The sequence below is a fragment of the Psittacula echo genome (assembly GCF_963264785.1).
Source record: "Psittacula echo genome assembly, chromosome: 2".
NCBI lineage: Eukaryota > Metazoa > Chordata > Aves > Psittaciformes > Psittacidae > Psittacula > Psittacula echo.
The window spans coordinates 57,754,183-57,781,545 of NC_137737.1; the positions used below are offsets into that span (position 1 = coordinate 57,754,183).

The following is a 27,363-nucleotide window of genomic DNA, read 5'->3' on the forward strand; positions in this document are numbered from 1 at the left end:
TTTGGTAATTTTCAGTTGGTACGACTGAAAGTGAACTGCAACTTAAAAATGTATCTATAAAATCACAAACAGTTCTTGCCCAGGGAACTTATAGGATCTGTATTATTTGTTAAATAACTCATGATTAGTGTTCATGTTTTCAATAGTGCCCCAAAACTGCACTGGCTGAAAATTAAAAATACATTTACAATATTAGATGGAATAATTTAACCGAATTTTCTTTCCACTTAACTTCCAAGGGCTCTCTTCTGCTGCTAGGCATAACAACAAATCCCAACATAATGAAAACTAATTTTGTGCAAACATAGATGTTAATATCTGATGTAGAGCTCTATGTTTTCTTTGCAGGGCCTTGTCTCATTTATGTATGTAAAAAATCTTGAATAATTTCTAATAGAGTCAAAGGACTTACTGTAGAATTATGTGGGTTTAAACAAAATCTCTTTTGAAATTAGAGTTTATAGCTTACTGGCAAAGTCAAGGGCGTGTTTATCCCTGAACACAATTACAAGTGTTTACCTATCCTTAATATTTTTTAAATAATTCAAAACCATTTTAAATGGTACACTAATAATTGTACAATGACGGAAGATGAACTGAGTGCTTGAACAATTTAATGCACCCAGGTTAGAAATTTTTCCTGAATTTTTAAACTCTTAATATTGAGAATTTTTTAGAAAATATCATCAAATAATATCATAGGATTCATCCATAAGCATCAAGAGTATCAGTTCTGATGTAAATAGGAATGAATTTGATTATACACATAAACATAGGTGTTTTGCACAATTATATTAACAGCAACTGTATTTAGATGAGAGTGAAATATGTATTTAATGAAATATGTTTTAATTAAATCTCCCAAACTCTTTAATGTTTACTCAATGTTCTGAAGTCCTCCCAAATGACATGGATCAAAATATTTCTATACGTAGCACATGTCAAAGGGATTCAGTATACAAAAGTTCAGCTGGCATGGGATGAGAAAGCTGTAAATGGCATATAGTGAATGGGTCCTGATGACTTCCAATTTAGTGCATGACAGAGAGATTTTATATGTGCTATCTAAAGTGTGAGGGAGGATTTAAACAATCCTATATGAAGGACAGAACCACATGAAAGTAGGATGAGAGAATTTGGGTTTCTTTTTTTTTTTTTTTTTTTTCCCTGAGAGGAAAATATTCTGCATCTGTTTTAACACTGGATTTATCATTTCAACTTGTTTGGTAGCATTTTAGGAAAACAGCTTTGCAAAGCAGGAGCCCCTGATAGGCAGGTTAAAAGCTGTAAGCATTAGGATCAGCCAGTGCTTCTGTAGGACCTGACTCCTTTTTGGTTAATACATGAAATCATTCACTTGCAAGTGATTAAACATATAGGGTAGGTCAGTTCTTGTATCCCTGAATGTATGAAGGGTGATTTATGGCCTTTATTACAAAATTTAAGTCTGCTTTCTCCACTAGGAGAAGCACAAACCTATTTTTCCTGCACAGTACATGCTGCTGGCATAAGCCATGAGAGCACTGCTCTGCTTTCACCCGTCTTCTGCTATGCTCTGGAGGTTAATCTGCAACAGGGGATGCACAAATCTGATGTGAATTGCTAAAGCTGATCTTAAATGAGCAAGTCATGGCCAGAATGCAGTTTGCTAAATTGTGTGAATGAAATGAAAGTGGTTTGCACTCTCTCTAGATTAAAGGCTCCGCTCCTGCAGCCACTGAGATGGTTTTAAAGGCAGATTGTGCTCTCTTAAATTTGCACTAAAACCCAAGTGGTCAGCACAAAAATAAGACTAGCTGATGATAACAGAAAAATAATAACAACATAAATATCCTAATTATCAGCCTAGCCAGGGATCTTCAAGGACAGAGATGTAATGTTCCTCTGTGTTTTAAAGAATCTTCCATTTGAAAGTCTCGAAATATTTGAGAGCCTTGGAATGCTTAGCTTTTCTCTGAAAGGTGGATATCACCAAACAAGGCAACTAAAGTTGCCCAAAGCTCTGAATGAGATCTAAGTAAAAACTATGAAGAGATTCCTGTTCTGCAACTGCATGTGCTGTTTTTCTTCATAGTTTTGCCTATCTTCCATTGTGTAGCTGTCTTCTTGCTCTGCTGTTGACTGTCTCATGCTATGGCCTGGATCTGCCCAACAAATGAAAATGCAACACTTTTCAAAAACACTGGGCTTTATTTTTCTTAACAAAAGGAGCAAGTTAGTGAGCCTGGGATGTATGAATGACAACAGTAACATGTTAAAAAGGGATGCCAGAGCACATCAGCCCAGATGTGCCATGTGTATGTTAAGCAGCAAGGAGCAAAGCAGTCAGACAACTTCAAGTCAAAGAAGAGGATCTTCTTTCAGTTACATTTTTTTTAATATCTAAAAGATTTCCAATGTCCATAAAAAGGGATTTTTGAAGCAACCCTCCATTGACTTCAGTTCAGCGACAGTATAGCTGAAGGCAGATCTCAGCATTTCAGGCTGGCAGCTCAAGGTGCAGCTGCTCACAAGGACACCCCTTAGTCCAGTGATTTCCATCCTTTTCAGATTTGGTCCTTCCAGTAGATCTGCAAATTCCATAGTGTGAATTTCATAGAATCAGCTAGGTTGGAAAAGACCTTTAAGATCATCAAGTCCAACCATTTAAACCTAATGACAAGCAGTTTGGTTTTGAGACACATGGTGCTGGACTGTGGACCATCACTGCCTGCAGATCAGGGCTCGAAAACCACTGTACTAATGGTATCTCCAAATTGTGACAGTAGGTTTGGTTCAGCATAATAAACAGTACAGAAAGGCAGGAGGATAAAAACTAAAACAGTTGCGACTACAGCCCCTTGTGTGCCTCAGGAGACTGACAATAGAGAGCCAGTGATAAACGGGTAAAACTTGGACACACCAGGTTGGTGAGCTAGGAAAGAGACAGTATCAATTTTCTGTTGTAATAACACCACACAGCAGTAATGTTGCCCTCTTGGTGAAGTTACAAATAATCCCATTTGCACAAATGGAAAGAATTGAAAGGATGGAAAGAGAAAGCCTTCATGAGATCCATCTGTTCTCCAGTCAGATGAACCTGATTTTTCCATAGGTAGGTCAAGGTTGGTTACTGATTCTCAAGAAAGCAATGAATTCCCTCCTTGGTCAAGTGCATTATGATGAATGCATCCCTGATGTAATTCTGCTCAGAACAATTGTCTAGCTCCATGGATAAGCCTGCTCTCTGCTCCATTGGCTTGAAACAGCTTTCCCCCTGTTCCTCCCTGGAGGTAACTCTATTTCCTTCCCTATTATCAAGTTCAAGCAGCTGCACATCATACAACAAAAACTATTTCATAACATTTCTGAAGCTTCCAGGCAAACTCCATTTATATTTCTTCAGCCAAGCTCACAATTATTTATTTTTTTTTATTTATGATAGTAGAGGAGTAATTTGGGGCTGAATATATACACATTTGTAACCCCAAAAGTTGAGCAATGCTCCTAACACTGTTTTACGGTCCTTGTTGATTTTATAACATCTTCCACCTCGGTACAAGGGAACTTCATCAAGATATGCCACCCTAACAGTGATTTGCATTCCTCTGCATCCTGAATGCCACTTATTTTTGTCTATTTATGGCATAGCAAGGATGAAGTATTGAAGTACTTCAAGGTTTATTCTGCTGAAACAATTATAGTGTTGCTATACTAATACCATTCTCCCTATAGTGTTTCTGAATGATTTGATGGCACTCTGGGAAAGGACTAAAAGGAAAGCAAGTATAAGAGGATGACAAGCTAGTACATAGAACAGGATACTAATCTGATAGCCTATTGTGTCTGCATGCTCTTAATGCAAGAATATAACATAGATGTCTCAGACAGGGCCAGGAGAAAAGGCCCACAGAAAATGCTGAATTAAAATATGAGGGGATCACCATTTCCCCTGAATATTTTTCCAGACTTCAGTCAGAGTGCCTTTATATTTGATGGCTTTTAGTGAATGTTGGTAATAACACTTATCCGCTGTCAAAAGCACACTTGAAAGCCTGTTGTTATCACAAGACTATGTAAAAACAATGAAGATGAGAAAGAAGGTTCTACAGCTGTTTTCAAACCTCTGGCTTTTTTGGCCATGTCTCCACCAACTTCATCTGGCACCAAGTTTTTCTGGCATTCTGAAAACATAGCCTGTGCCTATCCTAGGCCTCTCTCTTACCCTCCAAAATGGTAAGCTATCTATTATCTGTTATAAGATAGTCCCTTGGCTGTATTACCTCCTGAACTGCTGCTGGAACTTTTCAAGAGAGACAGTGCTGGCTGGCCCATCCTCAGCCAGCCAAGAACACTTTCAAGACGTACAAAGAACCAATTTCCTATGCCAACAAATGTTCCTTATGCAGATGTAGCCACTGATTTAAATTTGGTTTTGATGGGTTTATAGCAAGCATGTCTAACACTGCTTGTGGAAATCCCTTTAATGAGAAGGTAACTTTAGACAGTCTCATTCTAAAGGTGTGAAGAAAGAGATATGCTGTTGGATGGATGTTCCTATCACCCTACCAATTCAGGTGAAACATGCAGAGAAAAAAGGAATAGACTCTATAACTACGTGGTGTGTAATGCCTGAACAGGATTGAACAGTCCTAGGTTCAGTGGATGAACTAATATTGCTCTGGACATACTGCTGTCAGTGCTGCTTTCTCAGTCATTCCAGATGGTCTTTAGTAGTATTTCAGAAATGATCACAATATCCCTGCAGCTTCACTTACTGGCCCCTGTTTTGTCTCAGCAGTATATAACTCACGTTCTGTGAGGCTGACACGCATTTTCAAGTGTTCAAACAGGAATAGAAATATTTTATTTGCACTAGCGGTGGCGTGACATACCCTTCATTTGCTCCTCCTTTTTCATATAATGCATTTATGAGCATTATATGATGAAGTTGATTTGCCAGGTTTGCAAATCAACAGATGGTGATGGGTATAGAGCTGAGCTGCAGTATACCCATGCACATCTTGATAGACGTACAGATACGTATACACCAACAATTAACATGGATAAGATGGCAAATATATTTGATCCTCAATGAGGTGGATTTAGAATAATTCACTGACATACTTACAGAGCTGGTCAAGGTTCATACCTTCTATAGTAATGGCTTGGTCTCCTCTCCTCTCCTGGGTCAGGGCTGCAGCACTGTGATGGTAAAGTTCTGCCCCACTTTTTGCAGACCCTAATCTGTTCACCAGCTGAAGAGAATCATGCAGTACCAAATGAAATGCAGGATGTTTGGGTGGGTTTTGTATAATAAAAACTTCCTATACTACATTATAAATTCATTACAATTACATGACAGCAGAAATGGATGAAGATGCGACCCCAAACCTAAGCTAGAGTCTGAATGAACGCACTGCTGCTCAGTGGAGTTCATGATAATGCTTTACCAGAAACAATTCGCAAGGAGAAGTTACAGCACATTAGCTACCTTACAGTGATTTGCAGTTTGCTCTGTGGCCTGTAACATGGTCCTGAGGCAGCTCTGTCTATACCAACAGGTACAGATTCCTGCTGGATGCCATTTAGGTGGTCATTGAAGAGGAATTTTTGATTTATCTTCTGTTAATCTACTGAGTCTTACTCAGCCAAGGGAATGGGATCATCCTGGATCATGGGACCTTATCCAACAGCACATGCAAGATAACCTGATTTTGCTAAAATTCTAGTAGAAGTTTTTAAATGGTATCAAACGTCCTAAACATTTCTGTGGAATAACTGTGAAGCTGCTGTGAGCTGAGCCATTTACCACGGACAGCGACCCATGCTAATTTCCTAAACAAGGAATGCTGCTGACCCCTGTTTTATTACAATGAATGTATAGACTATGACTAATTTTTATAAAACATTTTACAGTACATTTATTATAATTTCTTGGATGCTTCCATGTATGCTTGCTAAACAAACAGGAATTTCAGTGGTTTATACTTCTGTTCAGACTTAATTTCTCTCTTTTGGCTTTGGGTGGTTTTTATTTATGCTTTTTCTTTTTCAGCAGCATGAATCTGTCCTAATTTAAAGACAGTCCAGAAAAAAAAATCACACCAAAATGGTCTCAGACTTTGTAAGAGGTACCTCTAGAGATCTGAATGTGAATTTAAAACTATAGAACAAGCTCACTCAATTACGGTTTGAGCCACCAGACTCTCAGATCAGAATATTACGAAGCTTTTGGATGTCCACAATCCAGATTTGGCTCAGGAGAACTTGACTTTTGACTTCTATATGACAGGAAGCAGCAATTACTCAGCCACTAATCTCATGCAACAAAACTCTCCCAGTAAAATTAATTCTACCTATGTCATGTCAGACAGCAGATCTTTAAATCTTTCCATACTTACCTCACATTCATAGTGTCCCATGTCTTCATTGGAAGGGTTCTTGACCACCAGGACTACCATTCCACTCCGTGGTTCACTGAAAGTCTGGTATTTACTTGTGTCCTTCAACAATACACCATCTTTGTACCACCTGCATGTCGAAAACACTGAGTATAAGCCAGAAAACAATATGCACTGTGAAGAAGTACCCTCAGTAATCTGCCTATCAGACCAGTGGGCAAACAACTCAAGAGTTAATCATTAACCAGACTTCTGGATGCTGGAAGATAGGTCTGCGGGTGGGTAGATCGCACATGGATACTAAATTGCACAGGTTTATGAGATTTTTCTTGTAAGTCAATGCAGGAAAACGGGCTTCAAATCATGAGAAGATATGCTGAGCTTTTTGTCTGAATACCCTAGACTGATTGCTGATAAAATCAATTCAGGTGTAAGGCAGGGCGGATAAAGAAACGGTAAAATGTTGTCAAGGTATTAGATCTCATACAGTCTCATGTCAGGGATTATCTGTAGGTACTTCTTTTCAGATGCTTGCTAGAATAAATTGTTAAGTATTTCAAGAATGTTTGGATTGGGAAGAGTTAGCATTGGGTTCGGATTAAGGTGGAAGACACAGAGCAAAAAGGGAAAAGGGTCAAAACCTTGAAAGAAAGGGTAGGAGACTCTCCTGACCATGCAAGATCGGAAAATGGGATTTGTTCCAGTGTGACTTGAAGAACTGACCTGATTTGAGGCCTAGGTGCTCCTTCTATAGTACAGGTAAACTGAGCATCTTCACCCTCAATCAAATAAGCATTTCTAACCTTGTTCACAAACCGTGGTGGCACTGCAAAGCAAAGATAAATGTAGCTAGTAGCTGAAAATGTGACCAGAAAAGAAGGATGTGTGTCTGACCAGGTAATTCTCATGATGTTTGCACACAAGACACTAAAGACCAAACTTTTTGACATAAGAATAATTGATGGCACCTCTACATCAAATGATTATTTTTAAGTATTATTCAGTATATGTTATATAGGACTTCTGGAACGTCTTATTATTTATGTTTGAGGCATTATATAGCAGACCCCTTTAAAACAATGCATCTGTGCCGAACTTTACCTTGAACAAGGATCTTTCCTAAGGTACTGGCATTTCCAGCAGGACTGGAAGCAAAGCACATGTACTGTCCTGAGTCAACGCCTGTTAGGTTGTCCAAGATCAATGTGCAGGAGCCGTCAGGATCTTCTATTATAATGTGATGGGGATCCACCTCCACAGGCTTTCCATCTTAAAGACAAAGGAAAATTTTTTTTAATCACTTTAGTATTGATTATGCTTTCTCCTTGGAAATTCCATCCAGCTTTTCAACTTGAAAGGTCCAAGAGCAGAAAGCTTGCTTTATTGCCGCTGATGCTGGTAGTTAAGGAATGAGCTCTTTAACTTCGTCCAGGTCTCTACAAAACATCCTCTGGGCAAAGCGCTGTTGAGGAACCTCATCAGTCCTCATTTAAAAGTGAAATTCTCCCAAAGTATCTGCCGTCCATTTATAGCTCTGATTTGTTAGCCAAAGGAACACTTCCAAAGTGACTATAAACGTACAGAACACATCTTTACAAGGTGTGAGCTTCTAGCAAAGCTGGTTCCTCTGCAATACAGTAATATTTGTCTGCACAGCTGCCTGTGCTATGACATGGAAACATCTGAGCTAGTTAAAAGAAGTTGTTCATTTACTAGAAGTTGTCTAACTGCCACAAGATGTGCCTTGCTAGATGTCAATTGGCAAACCTGAAAATGAAGGGTATATTAGCTCATAGGAAGATCTACATTACTTAGGTTGCTTAGTAGCTAGCTTTAAGACTAGACTTGGGTATCTCTAGTGGGTCAATTTTTAGGTTAGCCACTAATCAATTAGTAGAAAGCAATATAAATTTGAAGGATGCATTTCAAGACTTGCTGCTTTTACCTTTGTACCAGCTGACAGATGGCTTGGGAGCTCCTGTAACTTTGCAGGCCAGCTTGACTGTCTCTCCCAGCTCAGCTGTACAGTCTGCTAGCTCTTCCTCAAAGTCTGGAGGTACTGAAACATCAGAATAAACGTGTTAGTCTAGAAGAAGGGAGATCTGTCCATGAGATGGCTGCTGCAAAGTAGAAAAATAGGTTTAATTTTTGCAAAACTGTGAGGTTCACAATGGAAAGCCGAACAGAAATTTTTAGCAGCTAATAGTAAGCAGCTAATAATAAGTGACATGCTGTCTTTGCTTATCTGAAACTAAATTCAGTCCATCAAATGTCTGTTGTTGGCTATAAAGTTAGTCCATAAAAAAAAAAAAAAAAGATTTGTTGCTGATCTAGAAGTATTTTAGGCCATGATTATAATAAGCACATCCACACATCCATTATTCACACACCACAGAGCCGTCACAGTTAAAATAATTCCCCAATTAAAATGTGTCCTTGATATCCAAACTAGCATCCTGTTGGTCTCCATAAAATAAAATCCTTCCTCTTTTGCTAAGTTCCTTCCCGAATTGTTAAGGGACTTTTACAACTTATTACTACCATATGAAACTGTGCAAAATTATTCTGATAATCTTTCTCATTAGAACACCTCATTAAAAACACAAAAATAAAATGTCCAGACTTGTCTTCAGTGCATTTACACTAAACCTAATTCTGTTCTGGCATTTTGGGCTACTAAACTTCCTTATGCTGTAAAGGACACCATTTGTAGCTTATGCCTAGACAATAAAGATGCAATATGCCTGCAGATAAATTTTGTCAATGGAAAATTGATGGAATCTCTAATGACAGTGTAGGCAAAGCAGCCAGAATGACATGATAAAAATCCAAAGCAAATGCATGTGCCCAGATGCAGCACCATAAGCCGGAAGACAAGAGGAGGATTTGGTACCCAACAAAGTCATAGGGGCCTTTATACTAGTGTAAGTACAACTCTGGTCAGGTTCCGAGACTAATTTTCCCTCTGGAGCATACTCTTTACGCAGTGGGCCAGGGCCTTTACCACCAAATTCTGTGGTCATCTGTCTATCTGCAATCCCTACCAGATCAAACACATAGAATCATAGAATAGTTAGGGTTGGAAAGGACCTTAAGATCATCTAGCTCCAACTCCCCTCCCATGGGCAGGGACAGCTCGCACTAAACCATGTCACCCAAGGCTCTGTCCAGCCCAGTTTTGAACACTGCCAGGGATGGAGCATTCACAACTTCCTTGGGCAGCCTGTGCCGGTGCCTCACCACCCTCACAGTAAAGAACTTCTTCCTTATATCCAATCTAAACTCCTCTGTTTAAGTTTGAACCCATTACCCCTTGTCCTACCACTACAGCCCCTAAGTGCCATCTCTAGTGACAACTCTGAAATTTGTTTTAGAAGTTTCACTAATGTTTGTCTTCCCCAGTGACACACATTTTCTGGGCTATTTTGCTGGAAAACATCCTCTGCTTATTGACAAAAATGCACGGATATAAAGACAGGGAACAGATCAACTCCATTAGTCTTTGATTAATCTTCCATCAAAAGCAACCCACATCAGCTGAAATGACCAGGGATAGCCAGCACTTCTCAGCTCATCAGCCTGTGTTTTCCACACTTTTGTTATAGACATTGAAGAGTAATTAGAGAGCTACTCATGTGCTCTGCTATTGTTTAATAACTTATACTTGTCCTGTAGGACCTCTGTCACGTGAACATAATCAGTTCAGTGATACACTGTCTTGGTTCCTTTGATAATAGATGGGACGTCAAACACCACTGTCCCATTCTGATAAAGATGCCTTCCTTAGCTCAGGTGGAGGACCTAGCACTGCTATAATCATTCCAGTTAAGCTTACTGCTTGCTGTCAAGTCATGCGAGTTATTTAGAGCAGTCTGTGATGTGATTAAAGGAAAACCTCCAACCCAAGTTCAGTTTAAGAGGTGGCAGATGGTCCTAAAGGTTTTTCTTCCTCCTTTGCTAAATTCCTTCCTGAATCAGGGAGATCAGCTAAGAAAAAACAAGAAGGTTTGGGCTATCTCAGGGCATACTCACTCCAGAGAGGCTCACTGATCCGCTGCTGTATGCCACAGATCTCTTTCACCCAGGAGTTCTTGATATTCACTGTACGTGCCTGAAGAAGGTACTTGCGGACCAAGTCTTCCCGTTCGTGCCAGATCTCAAATGCTCGGTCGTCTCCTTCCACAAGGTCATTCACATCTATGTTGTTCAGCTGCGTGACAGGAGGACAGCTAAGTCAACACACATCTCACGTTCCTAGGGTTTTCAGCCAGAACCTTTCCCACAGCTGAAATCCCAGAGTTTAAGACAGTTCAGATCTGGACCTAGCTTCTGTGAACCAGAACCATCTTCAAACAAGGTTTGAAATGGAAACAACTATCAAACACTAGCAAGTCTCCTGCTGCCAGCGTGTACCCTCTCCAGTGGACATGAGTTCTGCCAACAGCAATAAGGGTAATTTACACTGTTTTTAAAGATTTTTCAGATTGTATGAGAGACACAATGTGGCTTTGGCTGAACAGCAATTAGGGTTGTTTGGCAATCCTTTCACCAGTATACTTGACTGTCTGGTTGCCAAACAGACATTTCCCTGGGAGTAATTCTCAGATTTCATGTAAGTAACATCCAGCAATAAAAGGTATCGCAAGGGTGGGACACACTGTCCCTACAATGCAGCATTGTTGGGCCAAGGATCTGCACAATTAGGGACTACATGAAAAGGCATTACAGAGCAGGCACTTCCTGGACAGCTAATCAATTTTTTTCTTTTGGAAAATGAAATCCACCTGTGAATGTCAATGAGGACAGAGATAAGGACTTTCAGAAGGTCCTGACTGGGCTTGGTCAGGAACTCCTTGGTGGGTTTTGTTGGTTGGTTGTTTTTTACTGGAGTTAGGCATCTACTGCCTTGGGAAAACTCTTTCTTCAGTTTTCTGCCTTTTTAATCTGAGCCTTGAATGTTCGAAGATGAGCTGGTCAAATCCTCTCAATTTTTCTTTTCTAAACAGGAATTAGTGTCAGGAAAAGACATAACCCACAGAGAGAATCACTAGGAATTAGTTTATGACTAAAACATTGTTTCCTCCAGTTTATTCCCAACATTACAGTCTGCCAAAACCAAAGATCTACAAATGCTAGCAAATACTATAGACAGAAAAATTCACATCAATATTTCATACTTATGCAATTAGCTCAATGAGGTAACAGAGATGAATAAACACTTGTACATGTAATCTCATTGTTGCACTGTAAAACTCCACCCTTGCTTCTGACATGTTTCTGACAGGTATAAAAGAGAGATTTTGGGATAGACATAGATTCTACTTGTGCTTCAAAAAATTTTGGAAACAAAGGAATAGCTCAAAAGAATAGTAAAATGTCCAAACTGGATATAAGCATGAAGTTCTAAATGCTCTAGGTGAGGACAAAGTGATCAGACCTTCATGATGTTCTTGAAGATGTAACTGTAGGTGTCTGTCCTTGTGTCCCGTTTTGGTTTGCAGATCACAATGTAGTTTTTGAAGAGGAAGACATGTCTTTTGTGTCCTTTCCAGGCCATTCTAGCTCCTGGAGCTCCTTCCCACACAATGAAGTGGCCCTGATAGGAAAAAGAAGGAAGCATACATAGCAATAAACCTGGAATAATTACCACAATGATGTCTCACCATCATTTTTCAGTGAACAGAAAGCAAATGTTTACTGTTATATTGTCATCTTATGTGCCTCTGTTTTATTGCAGCACAGCAGATTGCTTCTAATGCCAAAGGTGACGCATCAGACTGACAGCACCAACAGGGGTGCACACAGTGCTTGTCATTATGCTGTCCTTTGAATGGCGTTATGTGTTGCCAGAAAAACACAGAGTTCCTGTCAGGTAGGCACACTCTTGGAAATGGAAATGCTAATGAAAATTGTCTTTTGTGTGTTACACGGACACTTCGTATGCTCACTTGTTCTCCTTCACCAGAGCAGGACATTTGTGCTACACACCATCAGACATATCCAGCTCAGTGAGTGACATCGGTCTCCCCTTGACATCATTAGGGAGAAGTAAGAACTCTTGGGGTGGGACTGGACTCTTTGGATGTCTAAATGTGGGTAGATGGATGCCCATCAGAGAATTACTGTAATTTAGCCTCACAACTCCACTCAGCAATACACTGTGATTTCAATGGGAGACATGGGATACAAACAGGCAGAGTAAATGACTTGCCCAGCATGACACAGTAAGTCTACAAAGAAACAGGACTAATGTCCTGATAGCAGGGTTTTCTTTCCTCTGTCCTCCTAAACCATGCATCCATTTCAGGACAAAGACCTGAAGGAGCACGCAGTTCTCTTAAAGATATGAACAGCTTGGGAGAACATCTGTGAGTTCATGTGATGTTTTCACACAGAGCACATGCAACATATGCTATGCTACCTTACTAGCCCAGCAAACTAAGCTCTGCAAAAGAATTGTGTAAATTTGAAACCATGTGGACTGAAAAAGCTCAGTAAGTAACTCCTGAGGAATAAACAGGAAAAACCCACTGATGCTGGTAATTTCAGGAAATGGCCCATGCAGCTTGCCAATAATAAGAGAGGAGGAGGAAAATATAAAATGCAGTAAAGTCATATGGAGGCTCAGAACAAATCTGCTCCTGTTTGATGAGTGGGTTGGAAAGGCAAGTAACCGCATTGTGTGTGAAATGCTCTGTAAGTATCTATGTTGTTGTGCTTCAAACCTTAACCAAGCCAGGACACCCATCTCTTTGTACAGTAAGAAAGGCAATAAGCCAGTACAGTCTTTCAGATATGATTTCTAAAAGAGTTTCTTGTAGGACCTAAGGCTACTTAGAAACTAGTGAGGGCTTGCATAGCACTAACACCAGCTGAGAAATGTCAGTTACCTGTCGGATGGGTTCACCAAGGCTTTCCAGGGTGCCTGGATAATTCTCAATGAGTGAGACATGAAGGTTGTTTTCTGCTCTTCGGGTGAGTGCAGACACAATGGCATAAGCCTGCTCAAGCAAAGTGCAGTTTTGGCTGCTTCTTGCTTTGTTTTGGATTAATTCCTGTAGATGAATATGAAAATGTTACCAGTCAGTCAGAAAAAAAATAATAAATTTCAGTGAGTTTCTCCATATCTGTTCCAGATCTTTCATCTGAGCAACTTTTATCCCATTCTTTCACCATGTGCTGCTTAGCTACTGAAGTCTCTTCTTTCCTTCCCATTCTGCAGCCTTAATGATTAACCAGCCTGACTTTTCCTCATATCAGCTGATATTAATCAAAGTTGAAGCAACTACCAGATATGCTTCAGTGACTGAGAACCAAAAAACCTCCAAAACAATCCTAAATGTATCCATTACATTTCTCTGGTGCTTACCCTGATGATACCAGGAGGCAAGAAATGTGGCAGTTGGCAGTGCTAAATGAAAAGTCTATACTAGATTAATAAAGAGGGGTTGGAAAAAATACAACATGGCAGTTATCTCGTTCTTCTCACGTTTGTTCCTGTTCCTCTCTTTTAGCTATAAAGTTATGGAAAGTGCCCATGCTTGTTCTCTCTTCTAAGAGACCCTTAAAAATGTTGTTGTTTGTGTGCAGGCATGTGCTCAAAATTAGAAAGTTAATGTACTTTGAGCTATTCAAATGTCTCACTTAGGTAACACTAGAATACAGAAATACGTTGGCATGACTGTCTTCTTCCTGGATATCCTAGCTCTGTTTCCCATGAAAAATACTATTTTAAAGGCTACTTTTAAATGTTTGTTTGTGGCCTGGGTTAGAACCTGAGATAATAGGACAGATGAAAGCTTGAAAGATGAAACATTCAGGATGGTAGAATGAAGCAAAACTTTTCACAAAAACAAAAATTTCGTCTTACTATAATACCAGTATAAACCAAAAGGAAATAAAGTGGCTAGTCAATATCTTACACATTGTAAACTGCTTATTTTTATAACATACCTATTACTGTGTGTGAAGCAAATTCATACTTGTCATGGATATAGACATACATGTATTCATATATATATGTAAACAGGCATATATTTTTATACATGTATATGCATATATTTAAAGATTGCTCAGATAAAGCTTGCTAAACTTTATGGAGTTGGAGACCATGAACCTCTATCTGGATTTACATTTCAAAAACTATTTAGAGAGCCCTATCACTGGCAATGATTACTGTCTTTTTTTACTCAAGCAGCTTTCAATTGTAGTTGCATCAGAAGAAAGCCAAGAAATACAAAATAAAAATGAAGTCTTTTTCTACACAAGGTTCACAAACCAGAACATAAACCTATCAGATATACATGTGTAACAAAAGGTCTTCACCTTGATTATAGTCTGATACTGCTGGATTCTGGTTATGGGTTTTTCCAGGTAGTGCTGCAGAGGTGGGATAAGTGGCTGTGAAGGATCTTCATTAGTTAAAATTTCATCTGTGTATCTCTGAAAAAATACATAGAAGAATGAGGAAAGGTTGTCATAAAGAACAGTGGAAAAGATTACTCCCTGGAAAATACCCATATGATGCTATACCTAAAAGCCAAAGTTAGATAGCTCTACCAGACCTTACTACCACGTATTTTAGACACCTCTAGCCCTCCCTTGTCTCTTCTCAGCTAGTTATCATTTCACACTGCAATAAGACTGAAATTCTGAATTTTTCTGCTTCTCCAGTGCAGGATTGACACTGGGGATCCATGATCCAAAGCTTGCAGAACTAGATCGTGTGATGTGAAAGATGAGTGCTTTCAGCAGGTGGGAGGGCAGGAGTGAGAGAATTCAGTGCCAGAAACTGGTGCCAGACCTCAGTCGAGGGTGGTCTGTGTGTCTGCAGTGTCAGCAACTGGAGAGATGAGGGTCTTGGCACCAACACCTGGAACAGGAAGCATAGTTCACAGGGTCCATGTGCTGGGATGTCAGGCATTTAGCTGGATGCTCATCCTTTCCCAATGACCTAGTGCGTGTGGGCGCAAATGTGTGAAATTCACCAGCAAGCTTCAGGCTGGACTAGATGCAAGTACAGTACCCAGGGTCCAGGCGTGGGCATTAGGGAGGCTGGGAGCTTGTGCTGATAATTTGAAGGATCTGTGAATGTGGGGGGAGTGTGAATGCATGCATATGTTTTCTAGCAAGCATAAAGCTGGACCAGGTGCTGAGCAGGAGGCACATGGAGAAGGTAAAAGCCCTGAGGATCTGGACACGGGTATTGGATGGACAGAGGGGCAATGCTTGCTGCTCAGGAGATCCACAAACATGCATGTATTCTTGGATCTGGATTATTGTGTGTGTGTTTTCACTAGTGAACTCCAGTTTTGGAGCAGAGAAACAGGATTTGCCTATCTATCCTTCTGATTTATGTGAGTTTGCTTGGTTTTATAATGTGCTTGTCCTTAAAATATCCCTTAATTACAATTACATAATCACAGCCACATTCATACCTGTATACTTCTTATAATATCCATAAATACATAAGCATATGTAAACATGTTCCCATATTCATTGTACCCACCAGGAAAAGCTAGACAGTGAACATGAAATTATTATATTTAGGAAAGATTTCCCGCAAAAAAGAAAAAAAAATCCTTCTCAGGATTGTGATTAATAGCTACGTTTCCTGTTGAAATGGATTATAGGATCCATGTTCTGCAGGTACGTTGGCTATCGTTTACCTTGTAGAAATCCTGGACAGCTTTGCTGACAACAATCGACTCAGCCTGTACCCTCCCCACCAGGTACTGGATGTACTTATTAAACTCTGCTTCATGCTTGATAAAGCACATGGCCACATCATCATCAGTGTCACTTTTCTGCAAGCCTCGGAGAAAGACACTGTGGAGACAAAGGAAAAAAGACATCTAAGGAGAAGGGGATGGAATGAGACTAGAGCACAGTCCCAGCAGACAGACTTAAATCAGGTTAACACATATTAAAGGAGGTGACTGGGGAACATGAGAGATGTGCCACATTAGAATTAAACTCCTCAATGCCTCTTCATCCATCATGATGCTGTTCCTCTTAGCTTGAATGTATGAAATGCCCTGCAAGGAAGGCAAGGATAACTTTGTAGGGCTCACTTCAAGTTGTGAATTAAGTCCTCCCTAGATCCTCATGCCTCAGTTTAAGGAGCAATGAGCCATCCATGTGAGTGAAAACAGATATCCCCACTCTGTTTTACAAAGGATGTTGAGACAGATTCACATGCACAAAGATTTTCAGCACTGTCAGCTGATAACATGCACCACCACTCACAGTTGAAGTTGCTTTAGGGGGAAAAACAAAAGGATGGGGAAATAGGAGAGAGTGAGGAAAGAGAAGGGAAATCTATTCTCATGGCCCAGGCAGGAAAAGTGCCAGCATCTCAAATAAGAGTCCTCCCCATAATATTTTTCCCAAAGTAACTATACACTTTTCATTGCAACATGCTCAAACTCCTTATTGGTTGCTCTTGCTTACGGTGCTATCAATACTGATCAGAGCACATGCTGATTGAGGAAGATGCTGCACCACTCACTGGTTGTTGAGCTTTGTGCGTGCATATTATTGACCCTTCTCCCAAGGTAAACCAAAAGGAATTCTCATGCTGTTGGAAGGGACTTCCCATGAGAACAATTATCTCCTATGAGAGCAAGGGTATCAAGATGCAAAAGGAAGGCCCTCAGCAAAAGCCTAAGGCACATAGCACATTGTACACCACCTCCTCACTCGGGCAAATAAAAGTATTTCAGCCTGGATGTTGGTAAGTCTTTTTGTGAATAGCAGATCTGCATTAAACCTTTCTTGGAATAGGCAGAGGTGTTGTGCCACGGCACTGTGCCTGGGCAGCCTGCTACAGCTGGGTTTGTTTCGAATGCGTGGACACTGGCATCAGTTTTGAATGAATGTGTGTCTCTATGAAGATGCCACTAAAGTGGCTATAAGAGTATGATGCCTTTTAGAAATAATTCATTGTTTCTTAAATTAATTCACTTAAAATGGTAAGAAAGGATATTATAGGAGTCCCAATCCTGTGCTCTGACGTAAGCCATGCCATCCCATCACCTATCATCCCAAAAGGACTGTCAATTCCCTTGCACCTCAGCACTGTCAGTGCTCCACATCCTTCATAGTAATAATATTTACTGTGGCTGTGACACCACATATGTGAGATACTCTTTGGTCTCAAATAAAGGCACATGGGAATGCCCACCTGGAATGGAAGCGAGCAATGTCATCAATATTTCTGAAGATGGTGGATTTCTGACTAGCAACAGCTCCTGGGACATTGGAACAGGTCTCAGTGTACTTAAGGTGATGAGTCAGGAGGAACTGTAGATCTTGAATGTAATCTTCTTCTGAGATCAACAGCTCTTGAATAAGAACACTGAAGGGAAAACAAATAGGCAAAAAGAAATCACAGAAAAATCATGATCATTATCCTTGAAATGCTGACAGACTTTGAGGCTCCAACGTAGAGATACATGATCAGAAAAGCAGACTCCCTCAAGTGTGTTTACTAGATACCCTCTGACCATAAGAGGAACTTAGACATCCTGCTCACTCTACCTTACAGACTACTACTATTAGGGCAGATAAAAGAGAGAGTGAGCAACAAAAGGATCTATGTAAAGTAGATGGTAACAACTTTGATGCGACTTTATGCAATCAAGAAGCAAGTATCTCCATGAGAGCACATTGAAATAGTGTGTTGCACTGCAAGGGAGTAACACTGGGTTGAATGCTTTCACACCCTCTTTAAACATCGTTTTCAGACATAAGGCATCCCCCAAAGTAGTGTAATTCAGGATGTGGTAAAATCAGAGAGCTTCAGAATTGCATAATGTAAACTCCTCCTTTCAAGTCATCCAGTGTGATTTAGATTGTCTGGAATATTCCTTTGATGAAATCAATGGCAAATTGCAATAAAAGACCACAAATTACAAGTCTGAGAGAATCAAGGGTTTGCTTGATTCTGGAAAAGGGGAGGTGGCAGGGCTCAGAATAACAAAAGCAGTGACTCTGATGGTAGGGACCTAGATTCCAACATTTGTGTTAGTTCAATAGGCGGGAAAACTCAAAGGCACAAATACCAAATAACATGAGCTCACCTGAGCTTCCTTTTGTATTCGTCTTCAGAAACAAATTCTCCAGGGAACTCAGGAGCTTCCGTTGTTCCCCACTCTGGTGACAACTAAAATACAAGAAAAAAGAAACCTTATACTTTGAAGTTAACAGTGCTTTTGTGAATGCACATTGAGGAATATCCCTTCTGTGTTCACTGTCCCTTTCAAGAATTCTTAAGCTAGAGTGAAATTTATTTTTTGCTGGAGGATGATTAGGTCTTTCAAACCCAGGCACTGCTGCAAACATACGGAAATATTGTCTAGTCAAGACATGGAAAAGACCAATCATGTTACAGACCTTTTCAACACCTCTTCATATGTCACTCCTGGCAAAAGGGATGGCTCTAAATTGCACCAGGAACAAATAATTTTACACAAAAATTAAACACAGCATGGTGAGTTACCTTTAATTTCTTGTCCAGGTAAGCTGGAGATACCCAACCCTGTCGAGAGGGGCTGGATTTTGTGGGTTTGGTCCTGACCAGCCATTTCAGAGGATGAGCTGAATCGAGGACTTCTACATATTGGCCCTCCTTCAAAGTGATGGCCTCCTTGTCAGGTGCAGCAGGCGAATAGTCAGCTGTGACCATGTAGACATCAAAGATCTGCAAGTACAAAAGGACAGTTATTTTGTGCTCTGAAAATAGAATACAGTAACACCAGCAGAACATAAGAGCTTATTGGTGCTTAATGTTTTAATCTACAGCCCTTGTATGGCAAAGAGAATCACTGTTCACTTTTTGCAAGTGGAAGACTAAGTCTCTAGGAGGCTCAGACCATATTTTCAAGTCTCTCTCTCTCTTTGAGGTGTTTTGGATTTATACCATAAAACAGTATTGCCTTTCTCCCAAGGCAAAACAGTGGTCCTGAAAATGACAAAATCAGTTAACATTTCCAAAGTCTGAATTTTTTTTTTTTACTTTTTTTTTAAGGAAGTCTTTAAAATGACATCCCCAAAAATTTCTAATTTTCACCAAATTCTCATTTTTCTCAAGAAGAAATTCTTAACAAAATTCTTCTGACCAACTATCCAAGGCCACAAGACCACAGAAAATCAGGCTCTGGTTTTCTTAGGTTCAGCCATGAAAGAAAAAGATGCCAAATACGGGATATGTTGGTTTGAACAACTTGTTCAAGATCACACGATAAGCATCAGAATTTGATTCTCTGTGCTCTATATCACAGACCCAGTATTTACTAAATATAGCTGCTGAAGTGAAGTACATCCCTAAAGTGATAGAGATCCTTAAGCCATAGGAGACTGGTCATTCTAAGTAAAGTTTTCTCCTTATGAAAACTTGTCCATAAAGATACCATACCTCTCCTCTAGAATCCCCATCTTCAGATTCAGAGGAGGACTCCTGAACAATAGAGGAAGGTCTGGATCGTCCATGGCGAGGTGATGCAGAGGGTGTTTTTGACTCATCATCACTTTCTGCACCCGGCACTCGAAGCTTAGCTAAAAAGCAGAGCAAGAACAGTACATGAAATAAAGATCTCCTATTTTAACATGAACTAAATCTATAATAATTTTCAATTTCATACAAACAAATATTCCCTAGGAAGAGCATTTGTAATATTTAGTGTGAAGTCCTATTTGTATTTAGGATTAAACAAATAATTGAAATGTTTTAATACATGAAGCTGCATTCTCACTGCATGTATTGCCACTGCTTTGCAAGAATGTTTGTAGGAAACGTAAGGCCTCTCTTTTTGCTTGAAGATAAAACATTACTACAAGATAATAAATATATAGTACACAAACCATGATTTTTCACTTAATTCAACACATCATTGGATTACTGCCCAGCTGTGAATTTTTTTGTGAATTTCACAGTTTTCTGACTTAACTTGATTTTAAAACCCTATTGTGAGCTAAAACTTGAAGATGGGGAAAGTCTTCAAAATAGGATTGCTTTCAGGAGTAATGAATTTCTGAAGAACTTGAAATACCTTAGAGATTCAAAATACACTTCCATTTTTACAACTTGCCCTCCACTCTAGAGCTTACAGTTATTCCTGCTTATTTAAACAAACACTGTATGCATAAAATTTCATTTTTAGCCATCAGCCATTTTCATTTACTCTAATAGGCTTTTTCTATCTCAAAACTGTAGACTAAGACATGCAGTTTAGATGGACTTTTACTAAAAATCCTTAGTCCTAAGCACTTACAAATATTCATATGCTTACGAAGCAGTTTTGAGACAGTCATCCTGCTCACTGATATTTAAAGTCCAAATGATACTTGAAAAAAAAAAAGATTGCATATTTTTCTACACTAATTAAATTGTGTTTGACAGGTTCCTTACCCTGATTTAGTTTTGCAGATACCATTTCTGAGATGTGCGAGGTGAGTTTCTGAAAGAACTCTTCGGAGCCAACGTCAGCTAATGAAATAGGGCTTTTGGGTATACCTTCTCTACCACCTTCAAAGTCTCCTGAAAAGAGAGAATTTGCTATTAAGCAGGCAATGACACTGGAAAGTCATCTTTTTTGAGTAACAAAAGCATCTGTGGAAAGAAGGTCTAATTTTCTTCACTTTCCCTGTTTTTAAAACTGTGCTTGCTCACATTCATCCAAATAATTCACCCTCAAAGAGGGACCAGTTCTAAAAAATTCCAACATTTCAGACAGTTTCAAGAAAACAGGACAAAAGTAGGTGGTAAACATGAAGTATATAGATGATTTCAACTGTAGATGTGAAGAGCAGGAGTAGGAGAGAAAAAATAGCCTCTTACCTTCTCTTGTTTCGGAGGATTGAATATCTCTGAAAGAATAAAACAGAGTTAAAAGTTAACATAAAATGTGTAGCAAAGAGAGATAAATAAAAAAACAATCCCCCCTTCTAACACACTGTAGGTGAAGTCTGGGAATATGTAAGTTAGGACTCTGCTCTTGACTGCAGGTGTTAGTAGTCGATACTCATTAGGGCCACTATGACAAATGAGAACTGGAGCATGTGGCTCTTACGGGCACAGAACCCCTCATGTGCCTTAGTCTTTCAGACAAATCCCATCTGACAGTTCTCCTTATTCCTAACTTTTATTACAAACTGTTGCTTGACAAAGTCTGGCAGCTCGGGGAGTGGATTGTATAACCAAGTAACCTCCACCTCCATGGTGCTACTGGACTTTATTCCCAGCTGACTCTGAAATAAAGCTATTACAGTTGGAGATATTATGTCAAGTGGGATCTGTATTCTCAGTTAATTTTCAGTGAACTAATGCTTATTAGGAAACCAAGGACCAGAGAACATGTAGATGCTGTGGTTGTCCAAGAGATCTGCTCCCATCATATCAGGATGCCAGTGTGTTGGGAAACAAGCTGGCTACTCGTACTGCAGTAGTTCTGGGGTCCAAAGAGATCCTTGCTACACTGACAGCTTTTACCAGGTTCAAATTAATTCATGCTAGCAGGAAAGGGGCAGGAGCCTGTATTGTTAACAGAGTGAAAATGACTTCATCAGCATGAAGAGCTACCAGCATTGTTTGCATCTGATGAAGAGTGTTTGTGTTGTTTCCCAAGACTACAGCTCTGCCAAAACACTAAAATCCTGAAGTCAACATCTCTGCTTTCCTGTTGTTTTTGGAGGCAAGATATAAACTTTCATTGCAGAGGCTGATCTCCCCTAATTCTCTATTAGTACACAGGAGGCAATCCACTTGATATGTGATGAACTGTATACCACTAAGTATGCCTAACAGAGCCTGGGCACATCCTTGGGAGAGGTTGCAGTGGAATAGCTGAATTCACATTGCGGCTTTCTTCACACTTCAGGGGAAGACTGGTCAAGGGTTTTAGGCTAGACATATTCTAGAAGTTAATATGTGCTCAGGTGGATATCGCTTTTCAGACTCTCTCTGCCTAGTATCCAAGCCAAGGATGGTGAACTGAAGAGGTTTTTCTTCAGATGCATTTGTAAACAAAAAGTTTATGAGCAGACCCTTTTCAGCTTTTTCTTTTTCTGTGAAGCATCCATGTTGACAAGTAACAGTCAGAAAACCTTGACCTTTAAATTTATTTTTTTTTACATTCTGCTTAGGAAATGAAATAGTAGCAAGAGTTTTATATGGCCCACCCATTTCTTTTCTGTCCTTGTTCCTATCACCACTGATAATCAAGCATAAATGACTGTCACTGATACTATATGTAGAATATATAGTACTAGATATAGTATATAGTATTCATAGCATTTCCCATCCTAGGACCTCAAACTACCTTAATTCTGGTGCCAAGACATGAATATGAGATGTCCAAAGTGAACATAGCCTAAAGGTGACTCATGGGAACTGGTACCTGCACTGCTCCACTGCACCACAGGTGACCAACCACTTACCCCAGTGTGGTCATGATGGCTTCTGACACCATCACACGCTCCTGGGTCAGAACTTCAGCCTCTTTCACTGCAAGATCAGGGTTTATCATTAGAGGACAGAAGGCAGAGAATTAATGTAGGTATGTTTTCTAGATGTGGATTACCAGGAACACTGAAATACTGAATCTGCCCTGTTAGCAGCTCCTGACCTTGAAGACATACTCCCACTCAATATGATGCAAATAGTTTGCTTCTCTCCCTGTTCATGTAGATGTGTGAATGTCCTGTTTGTCTACATTGCTCAAGCTATGCTCCTGTAGCTCTTGGTACAGTAAAAATGTGGGACGCAAGGAAGGATAACAGAAAAATTAAGTCCTTCACAGTGCTGACCCTACTCCCAGTCTGTATTTGCTTGTCTCCTGTCTTACCAAATGAATTGCGACAGGAGAGGCGCTGAAAAGATCTGTAAAAGGGGAATCAAATAACTCCAGCTGCCTTAAGGCAGTTCTACAATGCAAAATACCTTATCAGAGAGAAAAATTCTAAGTAATTTTTCGAATTATGACTTTTGCTAGTTACTTCACACTGTCTTTCTTCCTTTCTTTTTCCTTTGTGCTTAATTTGGTTGTTTCTTGGAACTTGTCTTCTGTTTATATAGAAAATATATTGCTGTTAATCCAAGATAGGGTCAGAAATCTTAAATAGAAAAAAAGAGTGTAATCATTTGCAAGGCAAGCAAAGCCATGGCTAATCTTGGGAAAATGCTTTTTGGTTTTGAAGTTGTAAGTTGATTAATTTCCTTACCAGTGACATTTGTTCTTCTCTTAGGGACTGTATAAAACATCAAATAGAGAATGTGTTTGTGTTGTAACAAAGATTTACCATCTGAAACTTCCACGGTGGCTGTGCAGATGGACTGGCCAGCCTTGTTGGTAGCAATGCATGTATAAGCTCCACTGTACTTCCTTTTCACATCCAACAGGATCAGACTGTGGTGCATATTTGAACTGGCAAGTTTATACCCAGGAGTTTCTGGTTTGATCCACAGGATGTCTTCCCGAGACTCTTCTTTCAGCCAAGTAATAGTTGGTGGTGGATATCCTAAAGAAAAATCAATGCAAAGAGCTTTAATTTTCCTATTGGTGTTCCTGCCTTACAACTATAAGCCATGCTGTGAATAAATGCTATTTTGATCTGTTTCCTGACTCTTTTCCAACAATAAAAGGCATAATATATATTAAAGGATGTCTTTAGAAAATTGTCTTTCTACAACACACTCAAAAGTACATCAAAATTTTTTCAAAAATCAAAACTGTTAATCAACACATCTTCAGAAGACCAAAAAGTCTTGTTATCCCTGTTTTTACACACAGGAAAATGGAAGTTAAGATGAATAAGATGCTTTTCTGTAAAGCACTTAAAAGTATTTTACATAGCTGGGAGCAGAGTCCCAGTCTTCATATACAGGAGACGAGATTACAGTGACTTGAGCCAGAGAGAGTCTAGAATGTGCCGCGAAGTTATCGAATTTGTTATGCAGAGAGGCAAGGTATCTATCCACTTACCTTCAACTTTTACAGATAATGTGATGCTTGCACCTTTTTTCACCTTTTTATTAGTAAATCTTTCAAGGAAGCGTGGTGGTATCAGCTGCTCATGGGAATCTGAAAATGACATTATTGATCAAACATGGTGAGTTTAGGTGACTGAAAAATTCCTAGGGGTTCTGTTATCACCTGCTACGGCTTCTCTCACCTGTTTCTGATGGCTCTTCTTTCTCATCAGGATCTATAACACAAGGAGAAAAAACAAAATGACAAACACAAGTACCTTTCTGCCCATGAGTTTAATTAAAAACAAAAAAAAATATGACTGCAGAGGATTACTCTTTGCAGGAGATGCTATGCAGAAATGTTAGTATAATTTATGAGAGGCCCTCAGTTTTAATAAAATGAACAATTAAATTTGCTGAAGTTGGGCATGAATGAAATGCATGTTTATGAGATGACAGTCAGGCCCTAGAGAAGTGACATCCTTGGGACACACAGAGAATTTATAGGTGAACCAAGATTAAAGCATATAATTTTTTATCTACAGACTTCCCACTTTACTTGACTTTCTTTCTCAAGAAAAAGAACTTTATAAAATAGAAAAAAACACTGGAACAGAGAAAAGCAGGTGCCAAAATCAGAGCAATACCTACCTTTGACTACCAGCCTTGCTGATGAATATGCAGAACCAGCAGAGTTGATGACAAATGTTGAGTACTGGCCAGCATCTGCCTTAGTGACATTGCGAATTTCCAGTGAATGGAATTCCTGTTTATCAGTCTTCAGGATGCGATCTGAGGCCTTTAATGGCTGTCCATTTTTGAACCAGTACAGACGCGGCTGCGGGTACCCTGCAAGAAGCAGTTGCAGACATGGAGAACAGAATGCATTGGCAATATTGATTTCGTAGCATCTCCAAAGAGGCAGGTCCTTCTGAGCAAGAGCCAAGGAATTCTCAGCTCTGCCCAGGGCTGCAACTTCAAGGATTTACCTAATTAAGAATGTCTGCAAATTCATTAAATTCTGTTAAATTTCTTTCCTATCTCTTCAGTTTCTGGCACTGCCCATTATTGACTGCATGTGCAAGTACCTTTCAGGTTGGACAGGTAACACTTAAGTCTGACTTGCAATGTACGCAAAGAGAAAAATTGAATCCAAAAGAGTTCTCACCAATTTTATAGCAGCAATTGGAGAAAACAGGAAAATCCTTGCTTCGCCCTACCACAGCCCACACCAGGAGGATGTTTTTGCAGTTTTAGGTTGTAGCAGCAACCCCCTCATAGAGTAAGGCAAGTCCAGGACTGTTCATTTGCTAAAGAGAATAGAGGAAACCCTCGCTATGTTTTTTTTTTTTATTATTCCTTATTGCTCCTCCATAACTAACGTGCTCAGAGAATTACAGGACTTAGTTTTCAGAAGTAAATGCCTGTAATTGTGCCTGGAGACATGGACACAGAATGAGACACTTGATCTTTCTGACTTTGATGCAAAAGCCAATGTTCATCAGCATGAGCATGTTCTTCTAGCTGTGTGGTGCAAATGTGGTGCAAGATTCATGGGTTGGGGACACAGCTGCGGAAAAGCACATTGGAAAACCTTGTCCAGCACTTCAACCTGGCAGCAAACCTGGGATAACTGACAGTGCTGTGGGCTTCCCTCACCTTTCACCTTCAGGTGAAATTTAGCCAGTGGTGCTCCAGGTGCCACATGAATATCATGAAGCTCATCAAAGATCTGGGGCAATTGCTCTTCCTCAGTGGTAGATTCTTCCTGTTCTCGGCTAAGAAGCAATTAGATTCAGAAAGAAGAAAGTCAGCGAGCCAGAAAAGAGTTAGGAATCAGAATTAACTATTTCAGGTTAATGTGGTCTATGGGCTTTCTCATCATGGCAACAGATTCAGCACCATATGACATTAAAAGTAATAGAATGATACTGTGAAGAAATATTCAGACTAGCCTGAAGGCAGCCAGAGCAAGTTTGGACATGATAAATGTCCAGCTGTTGCAGTTACTGCATCTCAGCTGGTCTGGCTGTTCCTTTATGACATTAAACTGGCCCTGCTAAATACAGCAAAACCATAAATATACATATTGATCTTACCAAGTCAGAATTTAGAAAGAGGTACAGTTCTGTATTTTACCTTGAAATATATTCTTTGGCACTGTAGTAAGAAGATGTCTCTGTTGCATCTGCTGCTGTCTCATAGTCAGTGCTGGTCACTGTTAAATAGAAAAGGAAGTGTTTTCTATAATCTGAGCTTTGAAACTTTTTGTTACTAGAACTATCTTTCCCTACTAATTTGAGTGACAACAGATCAATTTCATACTGCTACTGCAGCAGGATCCCATACACCCCTCGATTATGGAAAACACCTCTGTTTGTCTGAAATGCTTTGCTCCAAGCCTTACCTTGGAGTTAGCAAAACCTAACTGAACCCAAGAGGTTTGCAAATGAAACATTCCGTGGAAAATGCATTTATTTTCTTAATGTAAATGATGTTTTCCTTGTGGAAAAAAACCAACCCAACAAACTACAAAATATCCCTCACTCAGCAGGACCCCTTCCCTTGTTTCTTCTGCAGTGATTTTGAGACTTACAGTCCACTCGAAGCTCAGCCTTGGTTGAAGCAACTCCCATGTTGTTTTCAGCAAGGCAACGGTAAACACCCATGTCTGTGGGGACTACAGCTGTGATGATCAGCTGATGGCACCCCTCTTGGTCCTCATTGATCATGTAATGATCATTTTCTTCAATAGCTTTCCCATCCTTGAACCAGCGAACCGTGGGAAGCGGTTTGCCAACAACAATGCAGTCAAAGCTGACTGGATATCCATCTTGTACCTCTTGGTTTTGGAGCTCAGTCAGAAACATGGGAGCTAAAGTCAGGGTTGTTAGGAAAGAAGACAAGAAAAACTTGGTTGTGATAAAAGATGTATTTTAAAAGCACTGCTGCTCAGTGCCTGAAGACTTCTTGTTTCTATTTTTTTTATTGCAGAGTGTTATCTTTTCTCTA

The 27,363-nt window shown here is 39.7% G+C and overlaps 1 protein-coding gene across 1 annotated transcript in view; it reads right to left on the reverse strand.

The window, feature by feature from the left end:
- The window catches only part of OBSCN (obscurin, cytoskeletal calmodulin and titin-interacting RhoGEF), a gene marked incomplete at both ends in the record, with an annotated part of 174,394 nt that overhangs the window by 37,561 nt on the left and 109,470 nt on the right, over positions 1–27,363 (reverse strand). The window contains 24 exons of the mRNA XM_080609638.1: positions 5,132–5,237; positions 6,384–6,513; positions 7,107–7,209; positions 7,485–7,652; positions 8,329–8,442; positions 10,416–10,593; positions 11,821–11,979; positions 13,274–13,438; positions 14,709–14,825; positions 16,052–16,211; positions 17,569–17,742; positions 18,467–18,549; positions 18,886–19,086; positions 19,801–19,940; positions 20,794–20,922; positions 21,223–21,251; positions 22,821–22,887; positions 23,682–23,900; positions 24,365–24,463; positions 24,555–24,587; positions 25,003–25,200; positions 26,011–26,129; positions 26,491–26,569; positions 26,948–27,226. Of these exons, the coding sequence (XP_080465764.1) occupies positions 5,132–5,237; positions 6,384–6,513; positions 7,107–7,209; positions 7,485–7,652; positions 8,329–8,442; positions 10,416–10,593; positions 11,821–11,979; positions 13,274–13,438; positions 14,709–14,825; positions 16,052–16,211; positions 17,569–17,742; positions 18,467–18,549; positions 18,886–19,086; positions 19,801–19,940; positions 20,794–20,922; positions 21,223–21,251; positions 22,821–22,887; positions 23,682–23,900; positions 24,365–24,463; positions 24,555–24,587; positions 25,003–25,200; positions 26,011–26,129; positions 26,491–26,569; positions 26,948–27,226 (3,249 nt within the window). The remainder of the gene's footprint in view (positions 1–5,131; positions 5,238–6,383; positions 6,514–7,106; positions 7,210–7,484; positions 7,653–8,328; positions 8,443–10,415; positions 10,594–11,820; positions 11,980–13,273; positions 13,439–14,708; positions 14,826–16,051; positions 16,212–17,568; positions 17,743–18,466; positions 18,550–18,885; positions 19,087–19,800; positions 19,941–20,793; positions 20,923–21,222; positions 21,252–22,820; positions 22,888–23,681; positions 23,901–24,364; positions 24,464–24,554; positions 24,588–25,002; positions 25,201–26,010; positions 26,130–26,490; positions 26,570–26,947; positions 27,227–27,363) is intronic.